Source organism: Oncorhynchus mykiss, chromosome Y (genome assembly GCF_013265735.2).
Source record: "Oncorhynchus mykiss isolate Arlee chromosome Y, USDA_OmykA_1.1, whole genome shotgun sequence".
Classification (NCBI taxonomy): Eukaryota; Metazoa; Chordata; class Actinopteri; order Salmoniformes; family Salmonidae; genus Oncorhynchus; species Oncorhynchus mykiss.
The window spans coordinates 24,629,941-24,645,821 of NC_048593.1; the positions used below are offsets into that span (position 1 = coordinate 24,629,941).

The 15,881-nt window shown below is 42.6% G+C and overlaps 1 protein-coding gene across 3 annotated transcripts; it reads left to right on the forward strand.

The window, feature by feature from the left end:
* The first annotated feature begins 3,360 nt into the window (after positions 1-3,360).
* Positions 3,361-12,159, forward strand: si:ch211-114l13.9 (uncharacterized protein LOC796649 homolog). Of its 3 annotated transcripts, none has more exons than XM_036968147.1 (4): positions 3,361-3,552; positions 10,868-11,157; positions 11,531-11,698; positions 11,925-12,159. In XM_036968147.1, the coding sequence occupies exons 2-4, from the start codon at positions 10,881-10,883 to the stop codon at positions 11,954-11,956; spliced, it is 477 nt and encodes a 158-aa protein (XP_036824042.1). In that variant the 5' UTR covers positions 3,361-3,552; positions 10,868-10,880; the 3' UTR covers positions 11,957-12,159. The 3 variants fall into 3 exon arrangements, with proteins under 3 accessions (XP_036824042.1, XP_036824043.1, XP_036824045.1); XM_036968148.1 differs by having other exon boundaries at positions 11,537-11,698; XM_036968150.1 differs by having other exon boundaries at positions 11,543-11,698.
* Positions 12,160-15,881: the final 3,722 nt, after the last annotated feature.

A 15,881-nucleotide genomic window follows, 5' to 3' on the forward strand; every position in this document is an offset into this window, starting at 1 on the left:
GAAAGTCAACAAAGTCTGTTTTTTAAATCCATTGTGAATGACAACAGTTCCTCTCTCAATTTGAAAAATCTTTCCAACACTCCCCCTCGATAACCACCAAGCCTTGGTATGTAATAGAACATTGTCATGCTCTGATCCCATATCTCTACATAGTTTTGCAAACAGGAGTGCGCAAAGTAGTTTACAATCAAAGTTACCTGCTGCATATCTCAGAATTCTGGCTCAGCTCTTTTGCCACCAGATGCTCTCGGTGTATCCATTCTAGCTCAGTGGATGTAACATGCAATGCCTCCATATGGCAGAGGGAGACACATTCATAACTAGAGTGCAGAGGCCTGCCCGCAGTGCTGTGATAGATGGAGCCCCATCTGTGCAAAGGTCCACCATTTGATCCCTTGGAATCTGTTTATCGTCAATAAAGCTGAACATCCCCTTTTCCGTTTCATGCTTGGGAATTGTGAGAGAGAACAACATGTCCTTGTGAATAACATCCCCCAACATGTAGCGAACAAAAGTCAATGCATCTCGGCCCTCACAGCTAACATCCATTTGGAGAGCATAAGGTGGGGAGTTTTTAAGTCGTTCAGTCAGTTTCCTCTTGATTGCTAACTATAGCATCAATTATTAGTTTCACAGTTATCGGACAAAGGTATCAATGTGAGTTTCTGTGCCTCTGCCTCCCCACACATTGTTTCAACATATCAATTGTTGCCGGTGATATCAATGTCTCTGCAAAAGTGTGTGGTTTCATAGCATGTGAAAAGGTAGTGTTAACATGCAAACTCTAAATGTAATAAATGTGAAAAGATGGTTTCACGTGTGAAATTCAAGTTCAACATGTGAAAACAGCTGTTTCACATTTGAAAATGTGATATTCACATGTGAAACTGCAAATTTGACATTTTTTTTGCAAGGGTATGTTCACCCAAATAAATGACAACTTGATTATGTAATGGGAAACAAGGCAACGGTAAACATGTCGTTGCCCACAAATGATGCAGCGCCCCCCAGTGCTGTCTGAGATACCGCGTGTGACTAACAGGCTGACTACACCACTTGCGTCGCGTGCGCGAGTGTTGCAAAATACATTTTGAAATCTATATTATTCAATTATTGCACCCACACTGCTCGCGCGCGCCAATGAGCGTCTGCGTTGCCAAGGGCTAAAATAGAAGTCAGTTCTATTTCTGATGCAGATCGCGTTGCAAGTACTGCCTCTCCCATCTCCTCATTGGTTTTTAGAAGCAGGCCGTTTCCTCATTGGTTATACACGTGGGTGACTGAAAGACGAACGAGGTCGGTGGCGGTAATGCACCTAATTTATGAGAGTTGACAGTCGCAATATAAAGTCCAGAGAAGAAAATGCCTGGAAGGAGGAGAGATGACCAGAAACGATTCGGTTGACCGTTTTATGGGTGGATTAATTGTCGGAGTAGAGGACCTTGTGCATTTCAGGTAAAATAACATCTCAATGTTTATATCCCAGGACAAATTAGCTAGCAACAGCAAGCTATCTAAATGGGACAAATTAGCTAGCAAGTGCAAATGTTTAATGCTTTTTGGCCTGTCCCCAAATTAATGTAATTGGTTCAGAGTTTGTTTTGATATTTTAACCTGCGTGTTGTGATCGCGTTTGGTGTGAGGGGACAAAATAAATGTATGCACGATGGCGCACGCACGCAGCCAGTTTGGGTTCCGTGTAACATACAAACAGATGGACAGACAGAGACAGATCCACAGTCCCCTCCCCGATTTCATCTTGGGGGACAATAATCTTTATGCTGGACTGTTTATACTATTAAAGACATGCTCCATAACTTTAGTGACTACTAATTATTTTTGTAACATCCCGCTTTGGGCTGAATGTGTAAATGAGTAGCTCATTTTCCTCCACGTGGGCCAGCCCCCTAGCAATTTGAGTTCTAGCCAATGAGCTTCAGCCCCTCACCATTTGATTGACAGCTAGCAAGATCCACACACAGCAGAGCGAGAGGAGGAACATTCTTTTCGCGCCACTTTGATACAGCTAAGACCGGAAGTGGCTTTTTCGTGGCAGCTTAAGGGAACTTAAGCAGCAGGTTTGGATAATTAACATAGCAAATTAGGAGACTGAGGTTAAGGTTAGGAAAAGGGTTACGGTTAGCGAAAAATGCTGTCTTACCCTGCTACGAAAATCACTTCTGGCCGTAGCTGTATCAAAGTGCTGTGAAAAGAGTATATCCCGAGCGAGAGCAATGATGTGGTGCACATATGTGACTGATGTAGTACTCACTTTTCTGGGACTACTTTTGGCTCGTGAGCTCTAGTTTCAAGCCTACTGGATAAAAAGCATACAAAAGTACAGAAGAATCTCCATCACAAACTACCTGTACGTGTGAGTTTCGGTGGCTGTACAGTCTCATTACAATACCAAATGAATGTACCGGATTTCTGTAACAACACACTCACTCATCATCACAAATGGTTAGCAAGCTAGTTACAGTGCCTCCTAAACATATTGACATCAGAAAACAGTGCCTCCTAAACATATTGACATCAGAAAAGACATTGTAAAAAGACATTGTAAATACATTTGATTGATTGATTATGCTAGGGACAATAAAATGCCTCTTTACAGTGTTGTCACACAACACAATGCTTCAGATATCTCAAGTTCTGAGGGAGCATGCAATTGGCATGCAGGCTGCAGCAATGTCCACCAGAGCTGTTGCCAGATAATTGAATGTTCAGTTTTCTACCATGAGCTGCCCTCAACAACATTTAGCAGGACATCCAACCAGCCTCAAAACCACAGACCACGTGTAACCACGCCAGCTCAGGACCTCCACATCCTGCTTCTTCACTCGCAGTATCGTCTGAAGGGGGGTATGGTGTCTGTAATAAAGCACTTTTTGTGGGAGAAGAACTCATTCTGATTGGCTGGGCCTGGCTCCCCAGTGGGTGGAACCCTGAATTTAGGACCTATTTAGGACCTTATTTCAATTGACTGATTTCCTTATATGAACTGTAACTTAGTAAAATATTTGAAAATGTTGCATGTCCCGTATATATTTTTTTTGTTCAGTATATATAAGTAGCTACACACACTCGACCGATGACGCAGTCTAATCGGGTGCACGGAGGGAAAAAGGCGCAACAGGTGCATTTATTTTGGCATTGTCTACATGTCTACATGTTTATACACTTTTATGGAAAGATATTCACAGTTTTATAATAGTTCATATTCTTGATGACTTTTGTTTTTTTTATGGGAGAATGTGTTGCTCCACCTAGCATATGTTATCATTGTCTATTTGTGTACTTCTAAGTAAACAGACTATTCTACATTATAAAAAAAAAAGAAAAAAAAAGAAAAAGAAAAAAAGGGGGGCGCAACAGGATGCGCCCGAGGTCTGTAGCCTGCAGCGCAAATTAACAGAGGCAACCAACTGACGGGGTGGCGATTTGACGACGTCACGACGATTTGCGGCAGACAGTGGGTTCCGAACAACAATTAATTTTCTATATATGTAAAACAAACATTTTTGGGGACCCAAAAGCCCACTTCGGAAGGTAAGCAGAGCTCATATTTGCACGTGCCTGTTTTCTATAGGTGATAAGCATCATAAAGCGAAAGTGAAAATAGTATTCTGTATGATATAGACAAGTTTGTAACTTTTGATGGGAAGACTAAGTTACCATTTCAGACAGATAAAGGTTGTCTACACATTCTGAGGACGTCAACGAATGTTTGGGATATTCTTAAAATGTTTGTTCGGTGTTGCTTAGAGTGCGATATGAATTCGTTATGAATGGTCTATAATCACGCAAAATTATTTTTCCTGCGCGTAAACCATGCGCCATGATTAGTAATTAGTAATCAGTTCGTAATTTTAAATAAAAAGCACCTACAGTATGCCCCTCTATTCAAATAAGTTTATCTTCAACTGTCATTGTAAGATACCTGCCTTACATGTAGCCTGGGAATCAGTCTGGGCTATCATTTCAATGCTTGCCATTCCTTGTAATGCCACATGTTTGGCATATGACACGGAGTACAAGGAGTGGAACCTAAGCATAAACAGACCTGGTTTGCAGGCTACCTTACATGTATATTTGGGTGATTCTGCAACTACGGGCACTTCTATGTCCTTATATCATAATAATAAAAATAATACACAACTGTGAAAACTGACGCTGGAGATGAGAAGCAGGTACGGGGAGTCAACATTTAATTTGGAACGGACAAAGAACAGGGCAGGAACAGCGACAGCGCCGGGTAACATAAGGACATAGGACAATTAATGCTGCAGCTGGTGCCCTCGAGCGGGAGCAGGCGTGACACATAACAACAACAACAATAACAACAATAACACACAATTTTAGTTCAGTGATTATTATGATTTTAGTGGCAAAGCAGAATATAAAAAAATACGTAAACTCCAAGCAGAGCCTCAAGTCCAATGGGTATATCCTCTGGCGTGTTGATGTTGATGTTCTCTGTATCCATAGCCAGAATGATTTTGCAGTGCATGGTGATCTAACAGGTGTCCTGTTTATTGAGCAGAGGTGTAGGAAGGGTGAAGTCTGAATCCCAAAAATATTAATTATACAGATGATTAACAAAATATGCACACAACAGTATTCATAACTTTCATACACATACCTTGTCGATAATGTAGAGGCCTATGGGATATTCATTGAAGAGATAAGGGAGGAGGATGGTACATGTGATCTGTAAAACACACCAATACCAATTGCCATATCTTTGTATGCCTCCCTGTCTGTATACCTGCAGACACAGACACAAAAGTGAGCAGTTCAGTCATCTGCACCCAATACAGCCAGCCTTCAACATATTCTTATAGCCCACATAGTCTCATCTCTTTGTTGGTTGATATCCATTGAATTGTGTCCATTTAAAAAAAAAAAAATGAAAAGATAGATGGTATCATCATAAAACAATATACATTGAGTTCATATAAGGGACAAATCTTACCTTAAATTGAGGAGATCTTTACATTTCAGTTAAGTGCCTTACCTGCTGTCCTTTCAAATTCAAATCCAAGTGTTTCAGTTGGGCAGTTAGGTTCCTGGAAGAACCCCCACCAACTAAGGAGGTTCCTCGATAAACCCCACCTATTATGGGGTTCTTGGAAGAACTGTTTGGGGGGCATTTTCAGTGCCAAGAACCCTTGTTGAACCCCAACTTTTAAGAGTGTATGTTTTTCTATGAGAAAACATGAATAATTACTACTAGAGAAAGAGTCAATTAAATGAAATCAATATTCATTGTGAGTATGCCCTTTGTATTGTTTTTACACAAAATATACCTGTCCTTTGGTAGTGGTGTCATTTCCACCACTGAAGGCAAATTCCTCATTAATATCCATTTTTCAAGAGAATGTTATTTAGTTACCATGGAAACATGTTGTGACACTGAAGCATGTGGCTGCAGCAGACAGTTGTTGTTCCAGATGTGATGTGCAGAAGCTGTTAAGGTTTTCTTGTGTCGAAGGAGAGGACCAAAATGTAGCGTGGTTATCTTCATACATCTTTAATAAAGACGATACAATACAAAACAATAAACGTAACGTGAAAAACCTAAACAGCCCTATCTGGTGCAAACAAACACAGAGACAGGAACAAATCACCCACGAAACTCAAAGAATATGGCTGCCTAAATATGGTTCCCAATCAGAGACAACGATAAACACCTGCCTCTGATTGAGAACCACTCTAGGCAACCATAGACGTACCTAGACAACTCTACTATACTTACCTAAACAACTCTACTAAGACAAAACACACCACATAAATGTCACACCCTGGCCTGACCAAAATAAGAAAACACAAAATACTAAGACCAGGGCGTGACAGAACCCCCCCCAAGGTGCGGACTCCCGGCCGCACACCTAAACCCATAGGGGAGGGTCCGGGTGGGCTTCTGTCCACGGTGGCAGCTCCGGCGCGGGACGTGGATCCCACTCCAACAAAGTCTTAGTCCGCTTAATACGCGTCCTTAGATATGCGACCCTCATCGCCAACCTTGGCCTAGTTACCCTAATCAAGGGCCCCACTGGACTGAGGGGCAGCTCCGGACTGAGGGGTAGCTCGGGACTGAGGGGTAGCTCGGGACTGAGGGGTAGCTCGGGACTGAGGGGTAGCTCAGGCTGGCTGGTGGTTCTGGAAGATCCTGGCTGACTGGCGTCTCTGGCTGCTCCATGCTGACTGGCGTCTCTGGCTGCTCCATGCTGACTGGCGTCTCTGGCTGCTCCATGCTGACTGGCGGCTCTGGCTGCTCCATGCTGACTGGCGGCTCTGGCTGCTCCATGCTGACTGGCGGCTCTGGCTGCTCCATGCTGACTGGCGGCTCTGGCTGCTCCATGCTGACTGGCGGCTCTGGCTGCTCCATGCTGACTGGCGGCTCTGGCTGCTCCATGCTGACTGGCGGCTCTGGCTGCTCCATGCTGACTGGCGGCTCTGGCAGAGCTGAACAGGCGGGAGACTCCGGCAGCGCTGTAGAGGAGGAAGGCTCTGGCAGCGCTGGACAGGCGAGGCGCACTGTAGGCCTGATGCATGGTGCTGGCACTGGTGGTACTTGGCCGAGGACATGCACAGGAAGCCTGGTGCGGGGAGCTGCCACTGGAGGGCTGGTGCGTGGAGGTGGTACTGGATAGACTGGACCGTGCAGGCGCACCGGAGTTCTTGAGCACCGAGCCTGCCCAACCTTACCTGGTTGAATGCTCCCGGTCGCCCTGCCAGATCGGCGAGGTGGAATAGCCCGCACTGGGCTATGCAGGCGAACCGGGGACACCTTGCGCAAGGCTGGTGCCATGTAAGCCGGCCCAAGGAGACGCACTGGAGACCAGATGCGTAGAGCCGGCTTCATGGCACTTGGCTCGATGCCCACTCTAGCCCAGCCGATACGAGGAGCTGGTATGTACCGCACCGGGCTATGCACCCGCACTGGAGACACCGTGCGCTCCACAGCATAACATGGTGCCTGCCCGGTCTCTCTAGCCCCCTGGTAAGCACAGGAAGTTGGCGCAGGTCTCCTACCTGGCGTCGCCATACTCCCTGTGTGCCTCCCCCCCAATACATTTTTGGGGCTGACTCTCGGGCTTCCATCCGCGTCGCCGTGCTGCCTCCTCATACCAGCGCCTCTCCGCCTTTGCCGCCTCCAGCTCTTCTTTGGGGCGGCGATATTCTCCTGGCTGAGCCCAGGGTCCTTTACCATCCAAGATTTCCTCCCATGTCCAGAAATCAGGATTTCGCTGCTCCTGCTGCCGCTGCCTGTCACCACGCCGCTTGGTCCTGTTGTGGTGGGGGATTCTGTTACGGTTTTCTTCCGTCAAAGGAGAGGAGGACCAAAATGCAGCATGGTTATCTTCATACATGTTTAATAAAGACGATACAATACAATAAACATAACTTGAAAAACCTAAACAGCCCTATCTGGTGCAAACAGAGACAGGAACAATCACCCACGAAACACTCAAAGAATATGGCTGCCTAAATATGGTTCCCAATCAGAGACAACGATAAACACCTGCCTCTGATTGAGAACCACTCTAGGCAACCATAGACTTACCTAGACAACTCTACTATACCACAATCCCATAACCTACAAAACCCCAAGACAAAACACACCACATAAATAACCCATGTCACACCCTGGCCTGACGAAAATAATAAAGAAAACACAAAATACTAAGACCAGGGCGTGACAGAAGCTGAAGTAAAATCTTGGTAAATATTGCTTGTGTAGAGAATATTTTTATTTGTCAGTAATTTCCAAACAGGCTATAATTTCTTTAATTTGTTGTAGAATAGAAAATAAATGTATATATTTTATGTTTTTTTGTGTAAACTATATGCTAGCTGTAATACTAGCCAAGGCATGCTAAGCAGCCTGTCATTTTTCTTCAAAACTTGTAGAAACATAATTTCCATTACAGTCATTTTTATCACAAAGTTACCTGTGTTGGAAATGAAAGAACGTGGTGGAAATGACAAAAATCCATGATATTCTAATGCTATATTCTAATGCTCCAAGGTGTGCGTGCACAAGTTGCAAACTTAAGTTGTATTTTCTTTGTTTTTAGAAGATGTCACATAAGCACAGAGGTCACAGACAGAAAGAAAATGAAAAAAATGATCCTATACGATACCAGGAACATCTGCAAAAAGACAGGGAGAGATACTGGAAGAAAAAAGAGAAGGGAGAAGTGAAATCTATCTCTGAGCTTACAAAGCCAGAACAACGAAACAAGAGAAGACAATGGAAATGCAACCAAAACAGACTTTAAAGAGAACAGTTGCAATGGAGATCTACCTATCAGGCAACACACCACCTCAGCCACCAGATGACTTGCAGCCAGAACACGAGGCCACATACCTGCCCCTAACTCACCTGCCCCAGATGCACGCCCTGATACCCCTTCCTCATCATCTGCAACAGGAATGAGAGATTTGGAAGAGGTCGCTCAAAAACATACAGAGATCTTTGACAAATGTCAAACTTGATAAAACTTTAAGGAAAGCTGAGAAATACAAAAAAGGTATGATCAACTGATGAAGAAAATAGAGAGACAAGATTCCCCAAAGACAAAACAGCAAATGAAGGGAACTCTGAAGAACGTGACGAGGATTTTATTCTTTCAAAATGCCATCATTGCAGAGTTAAAGCAAAAGTATCAAAAAATGCTCAGTGCCAAGGACAAACAAATGGCGTCAAAAATGCTGAGGCAACATCCTGAGAAAGTATGGCCTGGTCAAAGCCGCAAACAGAGTATTTGGATTTTCAGGTAAAAGCAATGAGGGCAAATGAAAACAGGCCAACAAGTCTTCAATACTCCACAGGAAAAAGCAGTGGAACAGAGTTAGCACAGCCACAGAAGAGAAAATCACTAGACTCTATGAACGTGATGACAACAGCAGAGCAACAACAGGGAAAGAGGACACAATAACAAAAAAAGCAGAAGAGCTCCTTGACAATTCAGAACCTTTATTATCAAAAGTTTAAGAGGGAATATTCAGATATTAAAATGTCATACTTTTAATTCTGCAAAAAAATGTCATTTTTGGGTTGTCAATCCAACAGTCCAGGATAGGGACACATGTCTCTGCAAAACCCACGCCAACCCCCAGTTCCTGGTGGACAAACTCCAGTATCACAAAGTGATCAGCTGCAGGAGCAATGAGAACCTTATTGAGTCTTTGTGCTGTGAGGACCTGAAGAAAGAGTGAATGTACAGAGCGTTCCCTTTGCCAAACAAAATAGCTGAAATATCTGACTCTGATGCTGGTGACCAGACATGATGGTTTGAGTGGGGGGAAAACTTGAGGCGAGAGAGGAAAAATAAAGAGGGAAACATGGAGAAGTTCACTGTATATTTGTCAGTATAAGAAAAGGTGTGTGTCACACTGCAGATTCTACTGGAGGTTTTCTCCAAAGGATTGAAAGAGAAGTTGGGGAAACACGTCTACAACATTTGACACCAATACTCCAAAATGAGAGAATTAAAAGAGTTTCTGCGGAAAGAGGAGATCATAGTGCATATTTACTTTGCAGAGAACAATCTGTGTAAATACACCAGTGAAATCCAGGCAGCACACTTTGGTGATTGTCACAAACAGTTGACCCTCCACACCTGTGTTGGATGTACCACAAATGATACAGTTTCACTTTGCTCACTGAGCTCTTCTATGACCCCTCTGCTATCTGCGCCCATCTCTCAAAAACACTGGCCTACTTCCTTGATCTCTGCCCATTGGCTACTTTTGGAATCTTACTTTGTCTTAAATTGATTACATGTTGAACAATGGTTGTTGTTCAAAATATTTGCAATAAAAACACATTTTCATGTGTTTTTTTCACACAGATGTAATTTCCACCCCACCCATTTTTTTTTAGGTTAATTAGTATATTATGTATAATTTACATTGATTGGTTTGTTTTAGAAAGGGGAATCATATGGTTGTTATCATAATCTCACAAAAAGGTTGGGTGGAAATATAATATTTTTCATGATAAATGAATGTTTTCTGCTGTCACAAAGGCAAGTTTATACATTCAGGCGTCGTGTTGATTTATTAATATAGGAAAACCTTAAAAATCACTTAAAATAATATTCAAATACAAGTTAATGTACAAACATATAAGAAATGAATTGTATTACATTTCATTTTCAACTAAAATTGATGTTTAATGACGTGATGTAAATGATATTTGTCTATGGCTGTCTGAGAAAAATGATAAAAATATATACATTCCCTGAATAGGACAATTGCAGCCATTATCAGATATTATTTCTAGACAAATCAAAGACGATTATAATACTGGTAAAATGGTGTTTCAATAAGCTTTCATATCAGAATGCTTGCAGGGCCAAAGTGCCCGAAGTTGCAGAATCACCCATTTACATTCTAAACAACATTGTGGACTGGAGCTCGAATAGCCAGCCCAAAATAGAGCAGTTACACAATGTCCTGACCCACAATGTAATCTGTAGAGACAAATGCTATACCGTCTCTCTAGTTGTTGGTCATAATCAGTAAGATATATTATTTGTAGAGCAAATCAGATTTTCTTTCTGCTTGATAAGTGTCTCAAACTGTAAATGCTGTATCCCCGTCTGTATTCATTGATCATTTCCTTTTCTGCAATAAGTTACAATGTACTTACAAGAGTAACCCTAACCCTAACCCTAACCCTAACCCTAACCTCAGCCCCAAACCTTAACCTTAACCCTCTTTTACAAAGGTCCACAGAGTAAGTACAGTGTAACACTGAGTAGTTACAATAGTACTATTTATACCACACTGTCTGGAATACAGGAACAATTACACGTTTTTCTCACCTATTCTAATATTCTGTGTCTAGTGATTGACCTACAATGGCGCCTCGTTCAGAATCGGGTCTGCTGCTGGAAACTCTGAAGAAGCTGGGCAAATCTGATCTGAAGACTTTTCAGTGGCACCTGATAAAGGGTGATGTGTTGGATGGCCTCTGCTCTATCCCAAAGGCAGAGTTGGAGTTTGCTGACAGGGAGGACACTGTGGATAAAATGGTGGAAACGTACACGGCAAAGGATGCTGTGAAGATCACACTGGCGATTCTGAAGGAGATTAGACAAGTAAATCTTGCCATGGAGTTAAATGATGAGTACACAGGTAATACATCAGGTTTGAAGATATATGTATTCCCTGTCTAAAAACAGGTTCAAAGCTGTACATTATGATAGGAAGGGCTTATCCATTGGATCTGATTCTCAAACTGCACTTCTGTTCTGGTAGAACAATGTAAGCCATTATGATGGAGAAATGCAGTTAAATGTTATTGTCTATTTCCTCTCTCTCTCTCTCTCTCTCTCTCTCCCTCTCTCTCTCTCTCTCTCTCTCTCTCTCTCTCTCTCTCTCTCTCTCTCTCTCTCTCTCTCTCTCTCTCTCTCTCTCTCTCTCTCTCTCTCTCTCTCTCTCTCTCTCTCTCTCTCTCTCTCTCTCTCTCTCTCTCTCTCTCTCTCTCTCTCTCTCTCTCTCTCTCTCTCTCTAGCTCTAGCTCTAGCAGGAGGTCCAGGCCAAGTTGGGGAAGCAGGTGCAGGGAGGGGATCTTCTGCTGTCCAACCCATCACAATCTCAGCTCAGAATGGGGGCTTTGTCTTTTCTCCCATAATGACTGGTAACACTGTTGCTGGATCAATCCATTTCCCTACAGGTAACGATGGGCAATATAAAATACACAATCATCACAAATGATTTCAAACAAAATAATCCACTGACAATTGCACACATATAAGATCTGAATTCAAATAGTGTTCAATTAAACATAAATAGATCTAACTCAATCTTCTTAATCGCAGCAGCTGGCACATAGGAGAGCACAAATGATCTCCACTTAATTAATCTGCTTGAATTGATATAATTGATATATGTTTTTGCAGGCCCTGCAGCATCCCAACATCCCAGGCCCTGAAAGAAGAAGACCATTTCTGATGTCAGACCTGGAGGGATTAACCACCTCCTAATACACTGCCATATCCATAATTGGCTACTTCATTCAGTTATAAATGTTTAATAAATAATGCAAATTATCATAGTTTTCTACATAATTGTATTAGATTTTTTTTAAAATATAATAATATTACAACATGAATTAAAAAATACATTCCAATGAAATTGGCTTATGTGTCATATCATGTCTCTATTGAACAAGGTTTGTTTTTTACCTTAACCTTTATGTTCTTGTGTTTGTGGCACTGAAGGGATGTAGAGGAAGTGTGACAGATGTGTTTCCATCACAGGAGGCTGCTGAGGGGAGGACGGCTCATAATAATGGCTGGAATAGAGTAAATGGAATGGTATCAAACACATGGATTCAGTTCCGGCCATTAGTATGAGCCCATCCTCCCCAAATTAAGGTGCCACTGGCCGCCTGTGGTTTCTATAGAGGCAGGGCAACTCACAGGTAAGAGACCTATACCTCTTTAAAGTTTGTGAGCAGGCCCTCTTATAAATTCTCAACCCTTTTTAAGAAGCAAATAAAGGATTATCTTTGGTGACATACAATCCCACTCTGCATATAATTGAACCCCATTTCACATCACTGTCAGTGATTAAGAGCCAGAGCCCTGATTCATCCACAAGATGGCAGTCTTGTCCGCAATGTTGAGCCTGGCAGTAGCAAGGGCTACAATATCAGCAAGTTCAGAGCTGGGAGGTTACTTGTTGAATATTGAGATGATTTACTTTGTGACCTTTGAGTGATGACCTCTCCTGGTCAATATAACTGGCCATATTGATTGCCCAGGGGGACATTTAGGGCCCGTTCCATCATAGACGTGGGAGGAGCAGGCAGAGAGACTTGGCACCCCTTCAAAATGGGATGAAGACCTACGTACTCAATATCCGTTCACCACATGCACATGGTGTAGTGACGTCCTAACCTGGCACTTTAGTGAACCCACTGTTCTACCATACCTGTCAACGACTACATGGAGATGACATTTCATGGGACAGGCTATTGAGAATAGTATAGCTGTTATCATCAATAGGCTACTGCAGGCGTGAGAGTGTAGTCAGCTGTTTTCTCTCAACCTGATGATAACCTAATGACAGATGGGTGACCTGCAGCTTCTGCTTTCTGCCCGTGTGGGAAGATGCAGGACTGTTTAATATGAGCGAGAGGGCAGGCAGGAGGGGGAAAAGGGAGGTAGGGAGTGAAAGAGAAGGGAGAAGGGGGGATGAGAGAAAGTGAGTCCTCATTAATGTTTTATTTATTTATGTTAGAGGCATAGAGAGGAGAGCGCTGATAGGCAGCTACTCCCCTGGCAGCAACAGGAGCAGAGAGGATCCTGGGAGACTTGCAACAATAATATAAATCTTATGGACATGTGGGGAAAGTATCAATGGAAATGTCTGTTATAAATTATGGTGATTGTCGGAAACTCTTCAAGCTTCCAAACTCTTCAAGCTATATTCCCGGTGAAGGCATAATACTCCGGGGGGCGGACGGTCGCTTATCAGCCCGCTCATGGGTAATCACTTTAACGTGCGTGTCGCCTGCAAGTCACTCTCCACTTTCTCCCTGTTTATTAGCAAGTCTGTGGCGCCACACAACTGACAACTAAATACGACTTCAAAAATGGGTTTTGTGGACTAGGTAAAAATAAAATGGGATTTGAAATGGCTTTTCTGTGCTGTCATCCTCGTTATTTGTCAGATTTCCTGTCTAGTGATGGTTAATAATAGAGGCACAGCATGCTAGGAGTACTGCTCACCATCCACAGCCCCTGCAAACTACCTCCATTACTCTAATATGTAGAGGTACTATTTGTAGTGGTACACACACTGGACAGTTTCCACTCTCAGTCAGTGTTGTGCTAGGTCAGCTCAGTACCCTCCAGTTCTATATTCCCTCTATTTACATTGCCTTCACATGCAGCAGTGATTTTATAGATTTGATCTTAATATTGCATTCTGCGTGATGGATTTTCTGTCTGTGACAGGTAAAGCAGTAATGTAAGGTCCCACTGGGTACAGACATCAGTTCAACGTCTATTTTTGATTTACATTTGGTTGAAACGTCAACTAACCTAAATTCAATGTGAAATCAACAAAACATTTCACCATGACATTGGATATAGATTAAAAGTGTGAAAAAAGACAACATTCATTTACATTGATTACTTTTCGCAAATCCAATCAGTTTTCCACATTTTTTGTTGTTGATGTTGAAATGACGTGGAAACAACATTGATTCAACCCGTTTTTGCCTAGTGGGGTGTGTGTGAGAGTGAAGCGTGACTGTGTGTGCGCCTATTTGTTCAACAGCGTGTGTGTTTCTGAGTAATGTACAGTACGTGGGAGTACGCCTGTGTGTGTATGATATAATGTGTGTGTGTGTGTGTGAGAGAGCGAGGGAGCACATGTGAATTCATGCCCCTCAACACTCACACAGTTGTTTCTTTCATTGTGCAAAGCTTGCGTCACAACCCATATACAAGCCTCTCACTTCTCTCTCTGCCATGGCCACAGGCTAGAGCAGAGTTACAGTTGAAGCCTTTTAATTATGCTCGTCAGTGTGTGCTAGCTGGGATCAGGCCTGCCTGCCTGTGGGTACATTAATCACATTGCTCTCAACTGACTCCAGACCAGTCCTATCTTGTGTAGAAAGCTAGCTTTACATACGACAAGTGGGGAGACAGGTATATCTTCCATATCAAAATATTGCTTTTGGCACTTGGGTGCACAGAACACAACCTCTTTGTCTCTGTCCCAGACCTGGTATTCAGGTATAAAGTGGTGTTTTTAGAGGTAATAATTATATAGTATCTGTTTCTCTAAGAAGTTAAATAATATGTTAAGAGGAAGCTTGCCACTGATTAGAATTCTTTCCCAGCATGAATTTGTAATGTAGTTCACGTCTTTCCTTTCTATGTGATTTTTATGGAAAACTACTGGAGGAGAGCAACGGAGACCAATCTACCACAGACCACGTATGTCCTCATAGGTTCTCATACTGTGTTGCTGGGAGTCGACCCCGGGGAAAAGTCCGTCTCACGACACACTCTCCCCCATGTTTGACTTAGGTATGGAGAAGACACACTCTCTTATGCCCTCTAGTCCCCCCCTTTCTCTCTCTTGCTCTCTCGATCGCTCTCTCTCTCTCTCTGTCTATATATCGTTTTCTCTATCTTTCCTGTCTCTCTCTCTCTCTCTCTGTCTTTTACTCTCTCTATCTATCTCTATATATACAGTTGAAGTCTGAAGTTTACATACACCTTAGCCAAATACATTTAAACTCAGTTTTTCACAATTCCTGACATTTAATCCTTGTAAAAATGCCCTGTCTTAGGTCAGTTAGGATCACCACTTTATTTTAAGAATGTGAAATGTCAGAATAATAGTAGAGAGAATGATTTATTTCAGGTTTTATTTCTTTCATCACATTCCCAGGGGTAAGAAGTGCACATACACTCAATTAGTATTTGGTAGCATTGCCATTAAATTGTTTAACTTTGGTCAAATGTTTTGGGTAGCCTTCCACAAGCTTCCCACAATAAGTTGGGTGAATTTTGGCACTTTCGTCCTGACAGAGCTGGTGCAACTGAGTCAGGTTGTCAGAAATATGTGTATAGGTGGCAGGGAAGTCAGGCGCAGGAGAGTCAAACGGAGTGTAAAATGGAGTCTTTTAATAAATGTCCAAGTAACATGCTCCATTCCACTAATAAGAAAAATTAATTATAAACAAATATGGGTACTAAGACCCGTCGCGCACCTATACAAAAAACACTACACTGACAATAAACAATCTCTGACAAAGACATGAGGGGAAACAGAGGGTTAAATACACAACAGGTAATGAATGGGATTGAAAACAGGTGTGTGGGAAGACAAGA